Consider the following 19731-nt stretch of genomic DNA (forward strand, 5'->3'; position numbering starts at 1 on the left):
GGTTCATCATGGCAGGCAAGGAGGACTTCATCCCGCAGATCAGACGGTATGACGAGCAGGTAAGTTGTCGGACTTGAAGTAGAGTTCTTTTTATAAAGCACCCCTCTCCGCAGGCAGAACGACGATAGTCCACGAGCTAGGTTTCGTGGTATTTCAGGGCACCCACCTTCGAGATGTTCGATGAGCAGACGGAGCTCGGCGTCGGCACGCTGTCTGGAAACGAGCTCAGATGTGCTGACCGCTCCAAGGAAGCTATCATCGTCGGTGGTGTCTTGCGGAGGAGGTTCGACGGGAGCACGTGACAAGGTATCAGCGTCGGTGTGTTTCCGGCCTGACTTGTAGGTGACGGTGAAATCGAATTCCTGCAGGCGTAATGCCCAACGTGCTAGTCGGCCGCAAGGGTCCTTTAAATTTTTCAGCCAGCACAGCGAGTGGTGGTCGGTGACGATACGAAACGGTCTGCCATAGAGGTATGGGCGGAACTTGGCGGCGGCCCAGACTACCGCTAAACATTCTTTTTCCGTGGTAGAGTAGTTCAACTCAGCACGCGACAGTGCGCGGCTGGCGTAGGCAATTACTTTGTCGACACCGTTTTGCCGCTGAACTAGAACGGCGCCAAGACCGACGTTGCTCGCATCCGTGTGCACCTCCGTGTCGGCATCTTCGTCGAAATGTGCCAGGATGGGCGGTGATTGGAGTAGGCGTCGTAACTCGTCGAAGGCAGTCTGTTGTTCGTTGCCCCAGGAAAATGACGTGTCATCACGGGTGAGGAGCGTCAGAGGGCTGGCGAGCTGGGCGAAGTTTCTAATGAAGCGGCGATAATAGGAGCACAGGCCCAGAAAACGTCGGACAGCTTTTTTGTGGGAGGGGACCGGAAAGGCAGCAACGGCAGCAAGCTTCTCTGGGTCAGCGCGGATTCCGTCAGCACTAATGACGTGCCCGAGGAACTTCAATTCGGTGAACCCAAAGTGGCATTTTTCTGGTTTGAGGGAGAGGTTGGCGGATCGAACGGCTTTGAGGACAGTCCTGAGGCGGTGCAGATGTTCCGTGAACGTTGCGGAAAAAATGATGACATCGTCAAGATAAACAAGACAGGTCTGCCACTTCAAACCGGTGAGAACGGTGTCCATCATTCTTTGGAACGTGGCAGGAGCACAGCAGAGCCCGAATGGGAGGACGCGAAATTCATACAGCCCGTCCGGTGTAATGAAGGCGGTTTTCTCACGGTCCCTCTCATCAACTTCTATCTGCCAATAACCACTTCTGAGGTCGACCGAAGAGAAGTACTTGGCTTGACGAAGTCGGTCGAGTGAGTCGTCGATACGCGGGAGCGGGTACACGTCTTTCTTGGTCACACTGTTCAGCTTCCTGTAGTCGACGCAGAACCGTAGTGTCCCGTCTTTCTTTTTCACGAGGACGACAGGAGACGACCACGGACTGCTTGACGGTTGGATGACGCCGTCTGTGAGCATCTCTTCGACCTGTGTTTGAATAGCATCTCCCTCATGAGGGGACACACGATAGGGCTGCTGATGGATGGGTCGGGCTCCTTCATGCGTGATAATGCGGTGTTTAACTATCGACGTTTGGCGCACTTTGGACGACGACGTGAAACACGCACCAAACTCCCGCAAGAGGTCCTGGAGTTGCCTCTTTTCAGTGGGTGGAAGGCCAGGATTTATGTCTACGCTGGTGACCGCTTCGGCGTCAGCTCCAGGTGTGTCCTCCGCACAAGCAAAGCATTCGGCCACTTCCTGAACATGGTCGACGTAAGCGATGGCTGTGCCACGGAACAGAGGTCGATGTTCATTGCAGAAGTTAGTGACAAGGACCTCTGTACAACCGTCATGAAAGGATCCAAGGCCCCGTGCCACCGCAACCCCCTTAGTGAGTACGAGGGAGACATTAGGCTCGACAACCCGGAGTCCCCTATGTGGCTCGTCGCAGGTAACTCTCGCGAGAATGCTGGCACGTGGTGGCACCGTAACGTTAACGTCGGCGACTGGCAGGGCGGACCGAGAACCGTGGTGCGCAGGTTCTTCTGTGGCCATTGCGGTAGAAAACGTCACCAAGCGGTTCGGGAGGTCTATGATCGCACCGTGCTCGCGAAGAAAGTCGATGCCAAGGATGACATCACGAGAACAGTCGCGGAGAACGAGAAAAGTGGCAACGAATGTGCAGCCTCGAACCGTAACCCGCGCCGCACACATGCCGAGTGGTGCGACAAGATGTCCGCCTGCCGTGCGTATGTCGGGACCGTCCCAGGGTGTCGTCACTTTTTTCAGGGCCGTCGCAAGCCGTCCGCTAAGGATAGAGTAATCTGCGCCCGTATCAACCAACGCGCTGACCTCCTCTGTGTCGACGAGAACAGGGATATCCAAGGAGACCCCGCCTTCAGTACGGCCCGTCGATGGCTGTTGTGGAGGATTCAGTCGGTGCGGCGGCGGAACCTGGTCGGCGACTGGGGTTGCGCTGTCGGAGCGATTCAAGCGGCGCGTTGGGGGAAACTCTTCGGCGATGCGGCGTTCGGCGTCGGGGCGATTGGGTCGGTGCGGCGGCGGAAGCGGGTAGGCGACTGGGGTTGCGGCATCGCGGCGATACGAAAGGCGCGTCGGGGAAAACTGTGCAGCGATGCGGCGTGCGACGTCGGGGCGATTCAGTTGCTGCGGCGGTGGAAGCTTTGCGTCGGAACGGCGTTCGGCGGCCTCGCCTCCAAAGGCCGCCGGAGCTAGTTTTCCCGACGAGGGCTCGAGGAACCACGTTGTCCTGAGGCGAAACGGGACCCAGAGGGCGAAGACCGGCGTGGAGAGGGCGATCGCGACTCGCGGCGCGGAGGAGATGGTGAACTACGCTGGCGGGTGACATACTCGGCGATGTCTTGAGGGCGCTCTCCAGGGCGTGGACGGGGGCTGTCGACAGAAAAACCGCGTAGTCCCATTTCGCGATAGGGGCACCGCCGGTAGAGATGGCCGGCCTCACCACAGTGGTAGCAGAGCGGGCGTTATCCGGAGTGCGCCAGAGGTCAGTCTTCCGCGGTGCCTGGCGCCGATCCGCCCAGTAAGGAGTCGGCTGGGCAGAGTGCACCGCGACCAATGGTGCGGTGTAAGGCGAAGGCCCAGGAGATGGGGCCGCGCGGCGCACGACGTCCGCGTACGTGACTGGCTGGACAGGAGTCGGGTACGACGCGGGATCGTATGGGGTCGGTTGCGGCGCCGGCAAAGCTGCAGCGTCTTGTGCCCTGAGTACCTGTCGGACTTCCTCGCGGATGACGCTGGTGACGGAATCGACGCGAGGGGCAAAGGTGGCTTGAAGGTGCTGCAGCTCCTCGCGGACCACGGAACGGATCAGTTCGCGAAGAGAGTCCGGATTCGTCCTGGGATCATGGTCCAACCGGTCCAACGTTGATAGAGTCGACGTCTTGCGCAGTTGCCGGTCGTATTGATGGGATCTTTGCTGCAGCAATTTCTCCATGTGCACGGCGTCGGCCAGGAACTCCGCGACGGTGTTGGGCGGGTTCCGCACGAGGCCGGAAAAGAGCTGGTCTGTTACGCCGCGCATCAGGTGCCGCAACTTTTTTTCTTCAGGCATGGCCGGATCGGCGCGATGGCAAAGACGCTTCACAACCTCGACGTACATGGCAACACCCTCATTGGGGAGCTGAATTCGAGAGGACAGTGCACGCTCTGCGCTCTCCCGGCGGTCGCTGTTGGCGTACGTACTCAGGAGCTGACGTCGAAAGTCCGGCCACGTAGAGAAAGTAGTCTCATGGTTTTCGAACCACGTTCGTGCAGAGTCTTCAAGGCTGAAGTAAACGTTACGCAGCTTTGTAGCGTCGTCCCAGCAGTTAAAGGTCGCGACCCGTTCGTAGTGAGCCAACCAGTCTTCGGCATCTTCAAACAGGTCGCCGTGAAAGGGCTTAGGCGTGCGTGGAGTCTGAAGGGTGAGATAGGTGGGGCTGGCTGCAGGGACAGTCGTAGGCAGGGCGGGCAGTGGCGTCGCCATGAGTGGAGTGGTAGTTGAAGGCGCGCTGACAATAGGAAGGGACTCGGGGGACAGGCCGCGGATCCTCCGGCTGGCACGATGGACAGGGGTGGTCACAAGAGGCGGACGCGTCGAGTCGTCCTCAGGAGTAGGGAGCATCGGCCGCACCTCCACCAGTGTCACGACCAGAGGAGCCGTGAAGGTAGACGTCGGGGAGAACCCAAGACCGGGAGCCTTCTTTTAAATTATCGAGCCAGCTTCCACGACACAGAACAGAACAGCGCGCCACGAGAGCCCACCGCCACTTCGTCGTCGTCTTCGACTCAGCGCGGAGGCCGCGCGGCGCGTTAGGCGCGTGGCAATATATATATATATATATATATTGCCACGTATCATTGTAGCGTCCGTTCGTTCGCGCAAGGCCGCAGAAAAGGGGTGTTATCATTTTTGTTCGTGATGCGAGAAGCGACCGGACTTATCTCGATTGTTCACAGCCATGAACAGCTGCATCTACGTGTTTCTAGATTACTCTAGATGATCTCGACCTGTTATCTCGAAGTTTCCTTGCCGGCTTTAAATTGAACGATGCCGCGAGCAGCGGGCATTCGTAGATCGACGATTGACAAGCACGCTTGTTGCTTACGCCGCCACCGAGTGATTCAGTTCTTTTACGGGCGCAAGTCAGCCCAAATAAAGAGCTTCGTTTGCAAGTATTTCTGGTGTCTTCCTGACCGCTGGACTGCCGTCACTACAACGTGATATCTGGTGGAGGTGCGGGGTAGCCTTCCATGTTCCGGACACCCCCTACAAGTCGTGACGCCAGCCCTCTGAGTCATCTACCGCAGGACCTGAGTCCAGTCCACCGCGGAAGCCGACGCCTGCAAGGGGACGCACCTGAGTTCGGGATTCTGCCGGACCCTACCCGGAAGCGAAAGCCAGCAGCAGCGTCTACCATGAGCTTGCCCCAGACGATGACTCCAATCATTCTTCAGCAACCCCGGGTGCCACCAACCTTCGACGCTTCGCCTGGCGCCGACCCCGAAGAATGGCTGGAGCAGTTCGACCGTGTGGCTATTAAGAACGGTAAACTGGGCTAGTTGGTAGGAATTCATACTGAAAACTGCGCAAAAAACGAAGACACAGAACGAGAAGGCACGACACGGGCGCAGACTATCAACTGAATTTTTATTCACATGAAGAGGCCTATATACGTATCTTCTACGCACAGTGAGACAAGCACAAAAAACACAACAATCGCGAAAATCAACCCGAAACACAATCACAAACTATCCCTTCGCGTGCACCGTGATGCAGCCGTCAATTACACTTCCAAAAAACCGCGCACAAACAAAATCACGACAACTTTAACGGTCACGCTGATATCACGCCAAAGACTCATATCGCCTGCTCGTCTTAAGAAAATTGGCCAGAAAGGTTATCTCCCTGTCAAGCAAGGCCACAGATGGTGATGCCACACAAGAATCCGAGTCTTTCTTGATTAGGTAAGCCTCCACCATCTCCCTGCATACCTGATCGCTATTTTTGAACAAGACGCTGGTCCTGTTCAAATGAGGGTAGCACTTTTCGCAACCCTTGCAATGCATGGCGAGATTGGAGGAAGCCGCTCCCTTCAACGACCTACGATGCTCCGCCATCCGCTCGTTTACACAACGACCCGTCTGGCCGATGTACTTTTTTCCGCACGAGAGCGGCACTTCGTAGACAACTCCAGTGTTACACTCTGTGAACCTAGTTTCCTTCCTGTGCGCTACCAAACAACCAGTTCCAGCACGACTGCCCTCAGACTCTAGCTTTTTACTCACAGCACTACAAATCCGCGCAAAAAAGTACATCGGCCAGACGGGTCGTTGTGTAAACGAGCGGATGGCGGAGCATCGTAGGTCGTTGAAGGGAGCGGCTTCCTCCAATCTCGCCATGCATTGCAAGGGTTGCGAATAGTGCTACCCTCATTTGAACAGGACCAGCGTCTTGTTCAAAAATAGCGATCAGGTATGCAGGGAGATGGTGGAGGCTTACCTAATCAAGAAAGACTCGGATTCCTGTGTGGCATCACCATCTGTGGCCTTGCTTGACAGGGAGATAACCTTTTTGGCCAATTTTCTTAAGACGAGCAGGCGATATGGGTCTTTGGCGTGATATCAGCGTGACCGTTAAAGTTGTCGTGATTTTGTTTGTGCGCGGTTTTTTGGAAGTGTAATTGACGGCTGCATCACGGTGCACGCGAAGGGATAGTTTGTGATTGTGTTTTGGGTTGATTTTCGCGATTGTTGTGTTTTTTGTGCTTGTCTCACTTTGGGTAGAAGATACGTATATAGGCCTCTTCATGTGAATAAAAATTCAGTTGATAGTCTGCGCCCGTGTCGTGCCTTCTCGTTCTGTGTCTTCGTTTTTTGCGCAGTTTTCAGTATGAACGTGTGGCTATCTTCAACAACTGGGACGATGCCACGAAACTTAGGTACGTCTTCTTCGCCTTGGAGGGACCAGCAAGAATCTGGTTTGAGAATGAGGACGCTAGCCTCACGACCTGGGAAACCTTCAAGGAGCAGCTTCTAAAGACCTTCACGAACGTCGTGCGAAAGGAGAGAGCCCAGCAGCTGCGACAGTCTCGCATACAACGCCCAAACGAGACCGTTACAGTCTACACTGAGGAAATGAAGCGTCTCTTCCGGCGTACCGACGCAAACATGAAGGAAGAAGAAAAAGTAAAGCTGCTCATGCGAGGAGTTAAAGAGCAACTCTTTGCCGGCCTCGTCCGCAACCCACCGAAAACTGTCGCGGAAATCATAGAAGAGGCATCCACGATGGAAAAAACTCTTGATGCCCGAGCCCGACAGTATGACAGCCAGCAGCGCGTTTTTTCAGCTACCTGCCTGGACGCCGCTAACAACGATGACCTGCGGGAGGTTATACGTCAAGTTTTGCGAGAGGAGCTCCGACGATTGCTGCAAACGGGAACGCAGCCGCAACTTTCATCGCTCTCTGACGTCATCCGGGGCGAAGTTCAGCAGGCCGTGGGTGTAACGCCATCATCCACGCAGCCTCTGCAGCCCCCAGTCATGACTTACGCCGCAGCTGTGCGCAGTCCTGCACCTCGACGACAGGACCCAAGCCCCTATACCCCTCCGCCAGCTGCGTTCGACCGCCGCCCTCTCACCCCAACCCACCCGTCCTACGAGCGCCGCACACCGACGAGGAAATGCGACAAGTGGAGAACTCCCGACCAGCGCCGTCCACTATGGTTTCACTGTGGCGAAGCCGGTCATGTCCTCCGGCACTGCCCATACTGAAGACTGGGCATCCGAGGGTTCTCTTACGACGCCCCACGACCCCGACCCGGCCAGCGACCAGTTGAAATCGAAGAGTTTTTGCGTCGGGAAGAATGCTCATCGCCGAGCCGCCTATCACGTTCCCCGTCGCCATCGTCACCACGCTTTGTATCTCCTAACTGAGGTTACGCCGTGCGTGGACGCTCCCCCAGCCCCCGAAGGTTAAACTAAATAAAGCAGCGTCTGGAGGTGAGGTTGCTTCTAAGCGCAAGGGCAAAGATCCTCCACCGACGATAACCCCGACGACAACCCCGACGACACCTCCGACGACACCTCCGACGACAGCTTCGATGACAACACCGACGAAGACGACGACGCGGCCAGACTTGACGCCTTTACCGCTACCCATAGAATTAACGTCGTAGTACGCCCACCGCAGCCTCGCTACCCGACGAAGCCGAGATCGTACACCGAAGACCACGCGTAGGAAGAAAACGCGAACAAGTGACCTTGAAGTTACGGTCGACGGTCACGCGGTTACTGCCTTGGTCGACACGGGAGCTGACTACTCCGTCATGAGCGGGCCATTCGCTGTCCGACTCAGGAAAGTGACAACAACTTGGGATGGCCCGCTGATCCGCACCGCAGGTGGTAACCTTATTACGCCGTCAGGACGCTGCACCGCGGGAGTTACAGTAAATGGGCGAACCTATGCTACAACCTTCCTGGTCCTACAGAAATGCTCGCGAGACGTGATTTTGGGAATGTACTTCCTGAATGAACATCGGGCGATCATCCACCTTCGATCCAAGTCGATCAAGCTTTCCACCGACAAAGCCATATCTGCAGCGACGAAAGCGACACATCGCGTTGCCTTAAACGTCCTCGACGAAGCACTGAGCGTGCCGCCCTGTTCAAGTGTCGTCGCCTGCATAGGTACGGGAGACATAGAAACTGCCGAAGGCGTCGTCGAGGGGAACACCTAGTTACTCCTTGATCGAGGACTGGGCGTTGCAAGGGGAGTCGCCCAAATCTGAAATGGCCAAGCCCAGGTGCTGCTAACCAACTTCACCGAAGAATACCGGCATCTAAACAAAGGTACGACGATCGCTTTCCTCTACGAGCTCGCAGACATCAGAGACATATTTACCCTACCCGATGAACCCGTAGAACCATCTGACCAAGGCCATCAACCAACGTTTGATATCAAGCCGGCATTACCACGCAGCAGACAAGACCAAATACGCAGTCTTCTTCAAAAGTACAGCGATTGCTTGTCATCAGCATCGAATGTGCGACGAACCGGTACCCGGCTTGCCAAGCACCGCATTGTCACAGACGATTACGCCAGACCCTTGCGACAGAGCCCCTACCGCGTATCGCCGCTAGAACGCCAAGCTATTCGCAAACAAGTTGAGGAAATGCTTCGTGACAACGTCATCCAGCCATCGAGGAGCCATTGGGCAGCTCCAGTAGTCCTAGTGAAAAAGAAAGACGGCACCCTTCGCTTTTGCGTCGATTACCGCCGCCTGAACAGTATTACGAAGAAGGATGTCTACCCCCTCCCCCGCATCGACGACACATTGGATCGGCTATGCAACGCTAAGTACTTCTCATCGATGGACCTGAAGAGCGGATACTGGCAAATTGAAGTCGACGAAAGAGATCGCGAGAAGACTGCGTTCATCACGCCAGACGGACTCTTCGAGTTCAAGGTGATGCCCTTCGGCCTCTGCTCGGCCCCAGCGACGTTCCAGCGAGTAATGGACACGGTGCTCGCAGGCTTGAAGTGGCAGATTTGCCTAGTCTACTTAGATGACGTTGTTGTCTTCTCCTGAAGCTTTGAAGGCCACCTCAGAAGGCTTCGTATGGTGCTTTAAACGATCAAGTCTTCAGGCCTGACACTGAAACCAGAGAAGTGCCACTTCGCCTACGAGGAGCTGCTGTTCCTTGGTCACGTCATAAGTAAGGATGGAGTTCGCCCCGACCCCCAGAAGACGGCTGCAATCGCAGAGTTTCCACAGCCAAATGACAAGAAAGCTACACGCAGATTTGTTGGATTGTGCGCATATTATCGGCGATTCGTCAAGAACTTTTCGCGCATCGCTACACCTTTGACCCAACTTACCAAGGCTGACGCACCTTTTAAATGGGAAAGGCCGCAAGAGGAAGCTTCCAAAGAGCTGAAGCGCCGCTTAAAGTCCCCTCCTGTGCTCGGACACTTTGATGAAAACGCCGAAACCGAAATTCATACATATGCAAGCAGTGTGGGCTTAGGAGCGGTCCTCGTTCAGAAATATGGTAAACAGGGGAAAGTTATCGCGTACGCAAGTCGTTCACTATCGAAAGCCGAAGCCAACTATTCGAAGACCGAGAAAGAATGTCTCGACATTATTTGGGCCACGTCCAAATTTCGACCCTACCTGTACGGACGACCATTCAAGGTTGTGAGCGACCACCATGCTCTGTGCTGGCTTGCCAATTTGAAATATCCCTCTGGCCGCCTTGCTCGTTGGAGCTTGGGTCTTCAAGAATTGGACATAACTGTAGTCTACAAATCTGGCCGCAAGCATTCCGACGCGGACTGCTTGTCCCGGCCCCCGTCGACGAAGCACCGGAACAGGAAGTCGACGACGCTTTCTTAGGACCGGTAAGCGCGAGCAGTTTCGCGCAGCAGCAGCGCTCGGATCCTGAGTTGCAAAGCTTAGTTGCTTATCTGAAAGGAAAGACCGCATCGCCTCCCCGAGGGTTCAAGCGCCAACTGTCGTCCTTCGTCGTTCACAATAATGTGCTCCTGAAGAACTTCGCGCCCAACAGGACAGCGCATCTTCTTGTCGTGCCTAAAAATCTCAGGCACGAAATTAGGCAGGCATGCCATGATGAGCCGACTGCAGAGCATCTCGGGATTGCTCGCACGGTGCACCGCATCCAGGAGAAGTACTATTGGCCGCGGTTAGCTGCCAATGTTTCCCATTACGTGAAAACGTGCCGTGAGTGTCAGCGACGCAAAACGCCTCCGATTAGACCAGCCGGACTGCTGAACCCCACACCACCTCCAACTAAGCCCTTTCAGCAAATATGAATGGACCTCCTCGGCCCCTTTCCGACTTCATCATCAGGTAACAAATGGATCATCGTGGCCATCGACTACATGACCCGATACGCCGAAGCAAAACGCAACAGAAGTCGCAAAATTTTTTGTCGAACAAATTCTCCTGTGACACGGCGCTCTCGAAGTGCTCATCACAGACAGAGGGACGGCATTTACAGCGGAGCTGACGCAAGCCATTTTAAAGTACAGCCAGACAAGCCATCGGAGGACAACTGCCTATGATCCACAAACCAACGGACTCACAGAGCGTCTGAAAGAGACCATCGCAGACATGCTCTCCATGTACATCGACGCCGAACACAAGATGTGGGACTCTATTCTGCCCTACGTGATCTTCGCCTATAATACAGCCGCCTAGGAGCCAACCAGGTTTACTCCATTCCAGCTGGTGTACGGCAGGAAGCCCACGACAATACTCGACGCAATGCTCCCGGACGTTTCCGACGAACACAACCTCGACGTCGCCGCCTACCTTCATCGCGCCGAGGAAGCCCGAAGACTTCCGCGGCTTCGCATTCAAGACCAGCAGCACACCGACGCCCGACGCTACAATCTGCGCCGACGAGACACGCATTACAAGCCAGGTGATTGTGTTTGGATATGGACGCCAGTTCGCCGCCGTAGATTGAGTGAAAAGTTGCTGCGACGCTACTTTGGCCCGTACAGGGTTCTCCGTCGCATCGGTGACCTCGACTATGAAGTCATCCCCGACGGCACGACATGTACTGTGCGATGTCAGTGCACGTGAAAGAACCCCAGGTGGTCGAAATTTCCGGAGCCCTTCACTACGGTGTCTCTCATAGCCTTAGTCGCTTTGGGACGTTAAACCCCATAAACCAACCAACCAACCGGCATCTCAGCGACGCCGCACACGCCCGGAAGTCGTACATGTAGTACGCCTGAAGCCATATTATGAACGCTAAAGGACTCGAAGTTTGCATTCTCAGTGTTTATTTCCATTTTAAAGCAACGAGACGATGCTTCTTTAGGAGGGGGGTAATGCCACGTATCATTGTAGCGTCCGTTCGTTCGCGCAAGGCCGCAGAAAAGGGGTGTTACCATTTTTGTTCGTGACGCGAGAAGCGACCGGACTTATCTCGATTGTTCGCAGCCATGAACAGCTGCATCTACGCGTTTCTAGATCACTCTAGATGATCTCGACCTTTTATCTCGAAGTTGCCTTGCCGGCTTTAAATTGAACGATGCCGCGAGCAGCGTGCTCAAGCGTTCTCGATTGACGAGCACGCTCGTTGCTTACGCCGCCACCGAGTGATTCAGTTGTTTTGCGGACGCAAGTCAGCCCAAATAAAGATCTTCGTTTGCAAGTATTTCTGGTGTCATCCTGACCACTGGACTGCCGTCACTACACGAGACAATATATATATATATATATATATATATATATATATATATATATATATATATATATATATATATATACATATATATATATATATATATATATATATTATACTCAATGGTACATATATAATGCCAAGCGGAAATAGGCTCTATACAGAGAGACATGGAGCCCCAGTGTCATCAAGAGAACGCCAGATGCCATTCTTAGTGCTCAGCCCGTTTGTGAGGTTAGCAGGAAAGACCAACTGCAGCATTCGCATGCGATTCGGTTTTAAAACTCCTGCCAGCAAAAATCATTTAACCAATTAGGCCTAATATCTATGCACGAAAATTCGCTAACACAGATAAACCTACAACACAGCGTTGATCTATCTTTTGTCATCTTTACGTCGTCCTGTGGTGAGTTCAGTAGTGGTAGTTTTCGTTTATTTCCTTCCAACTAGCGCAGGTAAAAGCTTTACTTATGTAAAGTCCGCTCATTCTAAACCAGAGATAAAGGGTCCCAATGGCAACAAGAAAACAGTGAAGGGAAAGGGATGGTGAAATCTATCGGCAACTTCACCCATACACGCTAAGGAGCAAAAACGTTTACCGTAGGATTTCGTGTGCCGGATAAAAATTTGGCGGCCAAACGGAATAAGTTGGAACAACGGAATAAGCAACACGTGCTTAATTTCGCCCTTCATGACCTGGGAGCCTTACACTTCTTCCTGACATACAAGGTCGTCGCTGGAAATGCATTGATTAATGCCACCAAGAGCTGCGCCCTCTCGTATCCGTTGCGAATTTTATAAGCTGCTGTAATAGCGTGGGCCGAGAAATTAGGCCCAGCTCGAACTTGCGCACCCAATGAATTTGATGCTGCTTATGAGTAGTCTTTTAAGCATGTTTGTTTCATGTGCGTGTACCTTGCACGAAATTCCTTTTCGACGCGACTATCAGATGATGCACAAGGCTCTCTCCGCAGGGATTCAATCTCGACTGGGACCGTCCGAGCAACAACTGCGGCACTTTCGATGCGAGGAGGTTCTTGCTCTTCCTCCAGCAGTTCAACGGGCGCGACCACGAAGTGCTCGTTACTCTGCCACCAGACGCAAAGATCATCCAACGGGACTATCCTCTTTTCGAGCAACCTTCAAGTCTCTCGGCAGTCAAATTCTTCATTGTCGCCACGCACAGGTACTTCGTAGTGGCTGATGAGGCCCAGTTAAGAAATCCGGAGAGCGAAGGAAATTTTTCACTCTGGAAGTTGCGTTGGAGTGATGGTGGCCCTGCAGCCCGAGTGGTATGAGACACGTTCCCTTACACTGTACTAGGATGAAAATAGAGCGCAGAACACATTGCTGGCTTTCAACGGTAATGAATAAATGCCAAAAAAGTCCGACATATATACACAGTGGGCAGAGGTCAGGAGTAGAAGTAAAAGAGGACTATGCTCATACTCTGAACTCGGTAAGCGAGTTTTTGCTGATGAAGAACTGCTGGCTTAGTTGGTTGTGCATGCTTCCGTTCCTCACAGCGCACATAAAAGACACGGTGTGAAGGAAACAGGCCACAAGGAAATTATTATTGCAGTGTGCTGTGCCTACATTTCTACATATCGGTGCGTAGGCCAACGCAAGCAGGAACCCCCAAACAGTGGTGAAATGTCAGTTTCCTAACCGTTAGCAGCGTCGGCCATAGCATCGCACCAAATTCCGGCCCGACGCGGTGGCTCAGTGGTCACGGCGCTCGGCTGCTGACACAAAAGACGCGGGTTCGATCCCGGCCACGGCGGCTCAAATTCGATGGAGCGAAATTCTAGAGGCCCATGTGCTGTGCTATGTCAGTGGACATTAAAGATCACCAGGTGGTCCAAATTTGCCGAGCCATTCACTACAGCGTCCCTCAAGCCTGAGTTGCTTTGGGACGTTAAACCAATAAACCAAACTAAACCAAGCACCAAATTCCGTGTTTCTGAAAACAACAAAATTCCTCACTCCACAAAGACAGAGTAGACCATGACACGTGAACGGGTCCAGACAAACGAATTGTTGGGTCACTGTGCATAAGAAATTGTGTCCCTTATCGCTTAACAGCACAGATGGCATGCTGATGCAAATCCTTTTGAAGCTTTGCAATTCCACCAGCTTCAACTATCTCCCTCGTGGTCTTCTCAGCGCACTTGCGAAGGACTATGGTTCGTTCAAAGAATGGCCCATGCTGCTTACATTGCTCGCAGTTTCGGCAATGTATACACTTTAGTGTCTAGAAACACAAGTGACGTTGTTCTGTTCCCTGAGGCTCTCATTGAAACATCTGCCAGTCTGGCCGATGTAGGATCGTCAACAGGGCAACGGAATCGAATAGACCACTTCACCCGACCATGCCTTGGGCAGCCGCTGCTGCCTGATGGGACTGCTTACATCCTCAGTGACGGTGTAGATGACCCTTTTGCACTGTTTTGTCAACTCCGGCGATAAAAACACCAATTTCCCACTTGCTCGTTTAGTTATTTTTCGGAGGTTGTCGAAGAAAGTGTGCACATAAGGTGACACTTTCATCCTACGAACTAAATTCAAGTAAAAAAAAATGCCTGTGCCTAACGATAAATTGAACCATTCAAAAATGCTTTTGTGTAAATTCATGGCAGTGACAACTGCTACATTATGGCTCGAGTATCACCCAATAACGGTGAAGTCACCAATGTTTGCATCGAAGTATGCCATTAGGGGTGCTTCCGATGCTAAGCCTAGGTTTTCCTCACTGAAGCTGCCGGTAACGAAAGCATGAGAGCACTTATATGGCAAAAGCGCGAAAAAAACACCGCTTGAGCCGCAGCGACAAGTAAGGCGAAGCTTTGTGTTCTCTTCTCCTTTCTATTTGTACATAAAATTAGCACTGTTGTCTTTGCGATTTTACCGTACATCACGAAATCAGATCTTCTGGCAGCACACATTCAGTGGGAGTTGGAACGGAAGCAACTCTGCCTGATGTGGCAATAAACACGCTGTTCAGTACATTGGTTAGGAATAGTCTTTCGATGTTTTTGATAGAACCACTTCTAGCGTTGGATCCTGCTAAAGTGAAAAACATCTGTTTTGCACGCACATGCCTGTTCTGACACTCTTAAAGCGGAGTGCCTCGGCACAGATTATATAGGGGTTTGATAGCAGATCGAGCCTTGAAAGGAAGCGTGCACAAGGTAACTCGGGCGTATCTGCCAAAGGAAAGCAGCCGCAAAGTGAGTTTTTATAGCTCTCAAGTAATGAGAAAAATAATTGTCTCGGCGGCGAACTTTACGATTTCCCAACCGAAGCTTATGGGCAAAAAAGGATTAGCCATGGTTTTTGCAAACTCAGCAAGTTCGCCAGACTACATCAAAATGTGGTATCAGATTGAGTTATGAGTGCTAGACAATTTTTTTTCGAACGTCAAACTACGCAAAAAACCACCAGTATACAAACAAAAGCCGTCGCGGTGGCTCATTGGTTATGGTACTCGGCCGCTGACCCGAAAAACGCGGGTTCAATCCCGGCCGCGGTGGTTGAATTTCTTTGGAGGAGAAATTCTAGAGGCCCGTGTACTGTGCGATGTCAGTGCACGTGAAAGAACCCCAGGTGGTCGAAATTTCCGGAGCCCTCCACTACGGCGTCTCTCATAGCCTTAGTCGCTTTGGGACGTTAAACCCCATAAACCAACCAACCAGTATACAAACAAAGAACGACTCGTACAAGAGCTAGACAGGCTGCTTGTGCACTTTGCTGCCTGAAACATTTCGGCGAAGCCCGTCGCACCTCTCGCCTACACGTGTAGCCATCAGATTTGCAATTGTATCCGACCAGGTGTCGATATTACACCTGGGCTGATGTCTGAGATCATAAGGAGCTGAGTGCTGTCAAAAGTATGGGATGCAGAGAGCAAAGCAGGAGCTCTGATGTGGAGGCTCCTGTACAGCGCTCACTGCCTTCCATGGTTTCAGATTACGTGCCTCCGGGATCGTGTATTGCACCGGAGCCCGTATCCATGCGGCTTCGGTCTTCGCCGATATCCGCAAGGTGCTGGAGCCGTTATACACGGATCGGCTTGCCTACAGCGTTGCGGTGAGTGTTGGTTACGGGCGCGAGAAAAACACGTGGGACCTGTTACGCGCGAATTCTACTCTTAGCTCGCTCAAGGTGGGCAACAAGCTGCGCTAAAAAAAGCATGCAGCTCAGGCGGCCAGAACGCTAGCCAGGCTCTGGCTGGGGAAGGCAATACTTTTTCCAGCGGCATTCGCTAGCCCCGCCGTGCTGGCTCACTGGTTACGACGCTGCTAACCAGAAAGACACGGGTTATATCTCAGCCGCGGCGGCCCAATTTTGGTGAAGGCGAATTTCTAGAGGCCCGTGTGCTTCGCGTTGTCAGCACAAGTTAAAAAACCCCAGGTGTTCGAAATTTCCGGAGCCCTTCACTACGGCGTCCCTCACAGCCTCAGTCACTTTGGGACGTTAAACCCCAATAAAATAGTAAACCAATCATGCATTCTCACAAACGGCGGAGTTATGCGATGCGATATCAGCAGAAGAAGAAAGGAAGGAACTACAAATTAATTACCTATGAAACTTACTGCGATATTTTAGCGTAAATCTCAAAGGCAGAGTAGATTTTTAATAAGATATTAATTACTCAATGTCATGCATCCTTAGCCCAGCTATACTTCTAGTAAGAACCGCTATACTGCTTTCGCAGAAACTTCGTAAATGAGGGACTGAGAAACTGCCGGCCACCTGGATCGGCTGAAGTAACCAAGAACTTGACCAGCGTATTACTGACAATAAAGTTTTCTGTCTCTCTTGTAAATTAGGGAAAATTAGCGCAGGTCCGGGATTCAACCCCGGACCACCGCCTGTCCGGGGCATTAGATCTGGGAGCTAATCTAAGCAGGACGGCTACCGTTAAGTGGTACAGAAGGGAATTGATTATTATAATTATTCTAAGCCGTATGACTGCCCTGAGTTTAATGCTACTTAATAACGGTTGTAGAGAGGCAAGGGTGGAGGAAGAAGGTTGAAGGCAGCACTCACACAACCCGTCTATAGACCTCCCCACCCTCCACTTTCGCCCTAGAAATACAGGGGTCACCGATGCCATCACGCGCTTTGCCACCCTACCCCCCGCCCCCGCATACGTTGTCTATACAGACTCGCAGGCCTTCCACGAAAGAGCCCTCCCCTTCCCTGCCAGATCGGACTTAGATGCCGCCCTCTTAGCATTAAGCCCACGACCGGTGACCCTTCGGTGAATCCCTGGTCACACTGGCATTCCCGGCAATGAGCTGGCTCCCCAGCTTGCCTGCAAAACTATACACCGGGCGCCGGGGATCCCATGGACGAGCCCACCGACGGAGCAGGCGGTCAGGGCTTACAAACGCACTGTCGACGAATACTACACGCAGCTAAAATTGGACTTAGCTGATTTGCCACCACCACACCCATCCTTATCGATCCGTGAAGCTCGCATTCTTCGCTGAGTACAGTTTAATCTCGTATATACACCAGCCAAACTTTATCTATACCGGTACAGTTTCACACCTCAGTGCCCAAACTGTCCACTCACATATGCAGATGCAGAATACTGGCTTAGACAGTGCCACGTAGCCTTCCAGTCCACCGCCTATCCTTTCCCCCCCACTCCCACCGTGGCCCATCTGGCTCGCCTCCCTGGATCTGAAGCTGCAACATGCCCTCGTGGCCTTGGCCCAGGACGTACTCAACGCCTAATAGAAAGGATGTTCGAATAAAAGTGTCGCACCACCACTTCCACAGAATAGCGGTTGCCTTATTAAAAATGATGCTTTAGTAACCAAAAGTTAGAGATGCAACCCTTCAGGATAGAGTCCGATATCAGGGAAGTATTTCTCATGAGGTTGAGAAGAGACGACTGTTTGAGATCCCTATTAAACCTTGTGACAGAAATGTTCACAATGTTGGATAAATGTAAGCATGGCTTCTACGACGCCATTAAAGAATACGAAGGTTCTCCTTTTAAGTGGAAAGCCAGTACACTCGTGCTGGGATTCTGGGCGCGACTGATAAGTTTTCCGGGTTACGAATCCTCGTCTCAAGCAGCTGCTCTTTGAGCGGTTCTTTTAGCTGGCCTGGAACGCTTGCACAAGTCGCAATCATTCTTGTGTTCAGCCTGTGATCACAATCACAGTTCGAACACTGTGAAAGATTGTGATCCCAGTCACTATGTTCAGCCGGCCAATCGAAAACATTTTTCAGCAACCCGAGATCTACGGCCTGGGAGCGTCAGCTACCAGTCAGCTAATCTTTCAAGGAACCAGTGGGATTGGAGCGGCCAATTTGATGGGCGCTGAGCTCCTCCTGCCTGAACGAGGCTAGTGTGCTTGTGAATCCACTTCTAGTGAAACTTTACCCAGTAATGTCCCTGCACGAGAGCCACATCGCAAAAAACGATGTTTTGGAAACTGCTCTGTGATTATGCTTTCTCATTATTGTGCTCCACAACCGCAGAACTTGCATGTGTTTCGTCGAGTAGTGACGTGATCTACGAGCTCAGACGCTGTCATTGTGGTCCACGTACCTCTTAACACCAGTTCCGCCGTCTTTTTCCTGCTCCTTCTTTTTCTTCTGGGTCTGTGCCTCCTGATAATCTAGGAGGCGTCTACTGCCTGTATATCTGATCTTTCCTTCTCTCTCTGTAGCAAGATGTGCCCTTCGCGCGCCCCGAAACCATTTCCGCCTTCTGCAACCGCCTCCTTCATTTTTTTCGGAGCGCTCTCTCTATCTCTGGGTGCATTCCTCCTTTATAGTCTTACAGGTGGCACGGATACCAAAGCCGCTGGTGCTAGGCACGGGCGCTTAATATTTGTGTGGTAAAAATTAACTTAGAATTTAAAAGATAGATCTGTGATTAAGGATTTTTTCAAAGCGAGGATGCATTGCCAGCTGTGAATGAAGACAATGCGAAAATATATCTGGCCGACCTTCTCCTCAGTCACCGAAATCGTCTTTCGTCAAACCTACATAGGTCACAGAAGGTGCAACTACACAAGCCATATCCACTTCAGCTGAAATAACTGGAGGCATGTTACTTTTACTAAGTCGTATACCAATGAAGCGTGTTTGGGAGCACTGAATGAACCGATCCGTGAAAACAACTGCCCCATCGGCACTGTGCCTTTCAATGATTTGCGCCTTTTCTTGAATGGAGACGCTGGTTTAGCCATCGCAAGCCCCTGTATGACTGCAGACGGCACATGGATGAGAATGCTTTATTTAAAAGGCTCTTTGCAAACACGACATGCTTGGATGTACGCATACCTAATACTCTCGCACAAAATTTTTGAAAAATAAAAAATTGCAAGGTACTCTTATGGAAATATGGAAGATATTGGTCCACTCTTCTCATCAGCAGCGCAATCTTCCTTTAAAGTGTTCCCATCGATCGCATCGTACAGTTAAGACCGCTATAGAAAATCAATAAGGAATTTTTTTGAAGATAGTAAAAACGTTAATTTTATTTATTTATTTATTAGTTACCTGCATCGCCCCGCAGGGCATTACAGCAGGGGGGTACAGACTTCATTATAGGTACAAAACAATTATTGCAGTGCATGGAAAAATGCTTCATTAGATGTAATACCTACAATGCTCGATGCCAAACTGTTCCAGTCCCGAACAGTTCTAACAAAAGAAGAATAACGCAAGACGTCACCCATGCAAGAAAATTCCCTGACCTTCAAGCAGTGGTCCAGTCGCTTTGATATATAATGAGGTGCCTGGATATATTGTTCGCGGTTTATGCCAGTTTTTGAATAATAAATCTGATGGAAAAATTTCTATCTGATGTACCTTCTACGGTCCTTCAACTCTTGCCAGTTAAGTTTTCGTTTGCTTTCCGTCATACTAACTTGCCGATTATAATTATCAAGAACAAATCTAACTGCCCTATTCTGAATTTTCTCTAATTTTGCTACACACTCAGATGTGTGTGGGTCCCAGC

The 19731-nt window shown here is 51.7% G+C and overlaps 1 protein-coding gene across 1 annotated transcript in view; it reads left to right on the plus strand.

The window, feature by feature from the left end:
- LOC149337325 (uncharacterized) overlaps window positions 1-19731 on the plus strand; it is an 86016-nt gene that overhangs the window by 32440 nt on the left and 33845 nt on the right. Inside the window, exons 5-6 of the mRNA XM_089554859.1 lie at window positions 12710-12921; window positions 15704-15824. Of these exons, the coding sequence (XP_089410985.1) occupies window positions 12710-12921; window positions 15704-15824 (333 nt within the window). The remainder of the gene's footprint in view (window positions 1-12709; window positions 12922-15703; window positions 15825-19731) is intronic.

This window comes from Amblyomma mixtum, chromosome 7 (genome assembly GCF_055824585.1).
Source record: "Amblyomma mixtum isolate Tamu chromosome 7, ASM5582458v1, whole genome shotgun sequence".
In the NCBI taxonomy this organism is placed as follows: Eukaryota; Metazoa; Arthropoda; class Arachnida; order Ixodida; family Ixodidae; genus Amblyomma; species Amblyomma mixtum.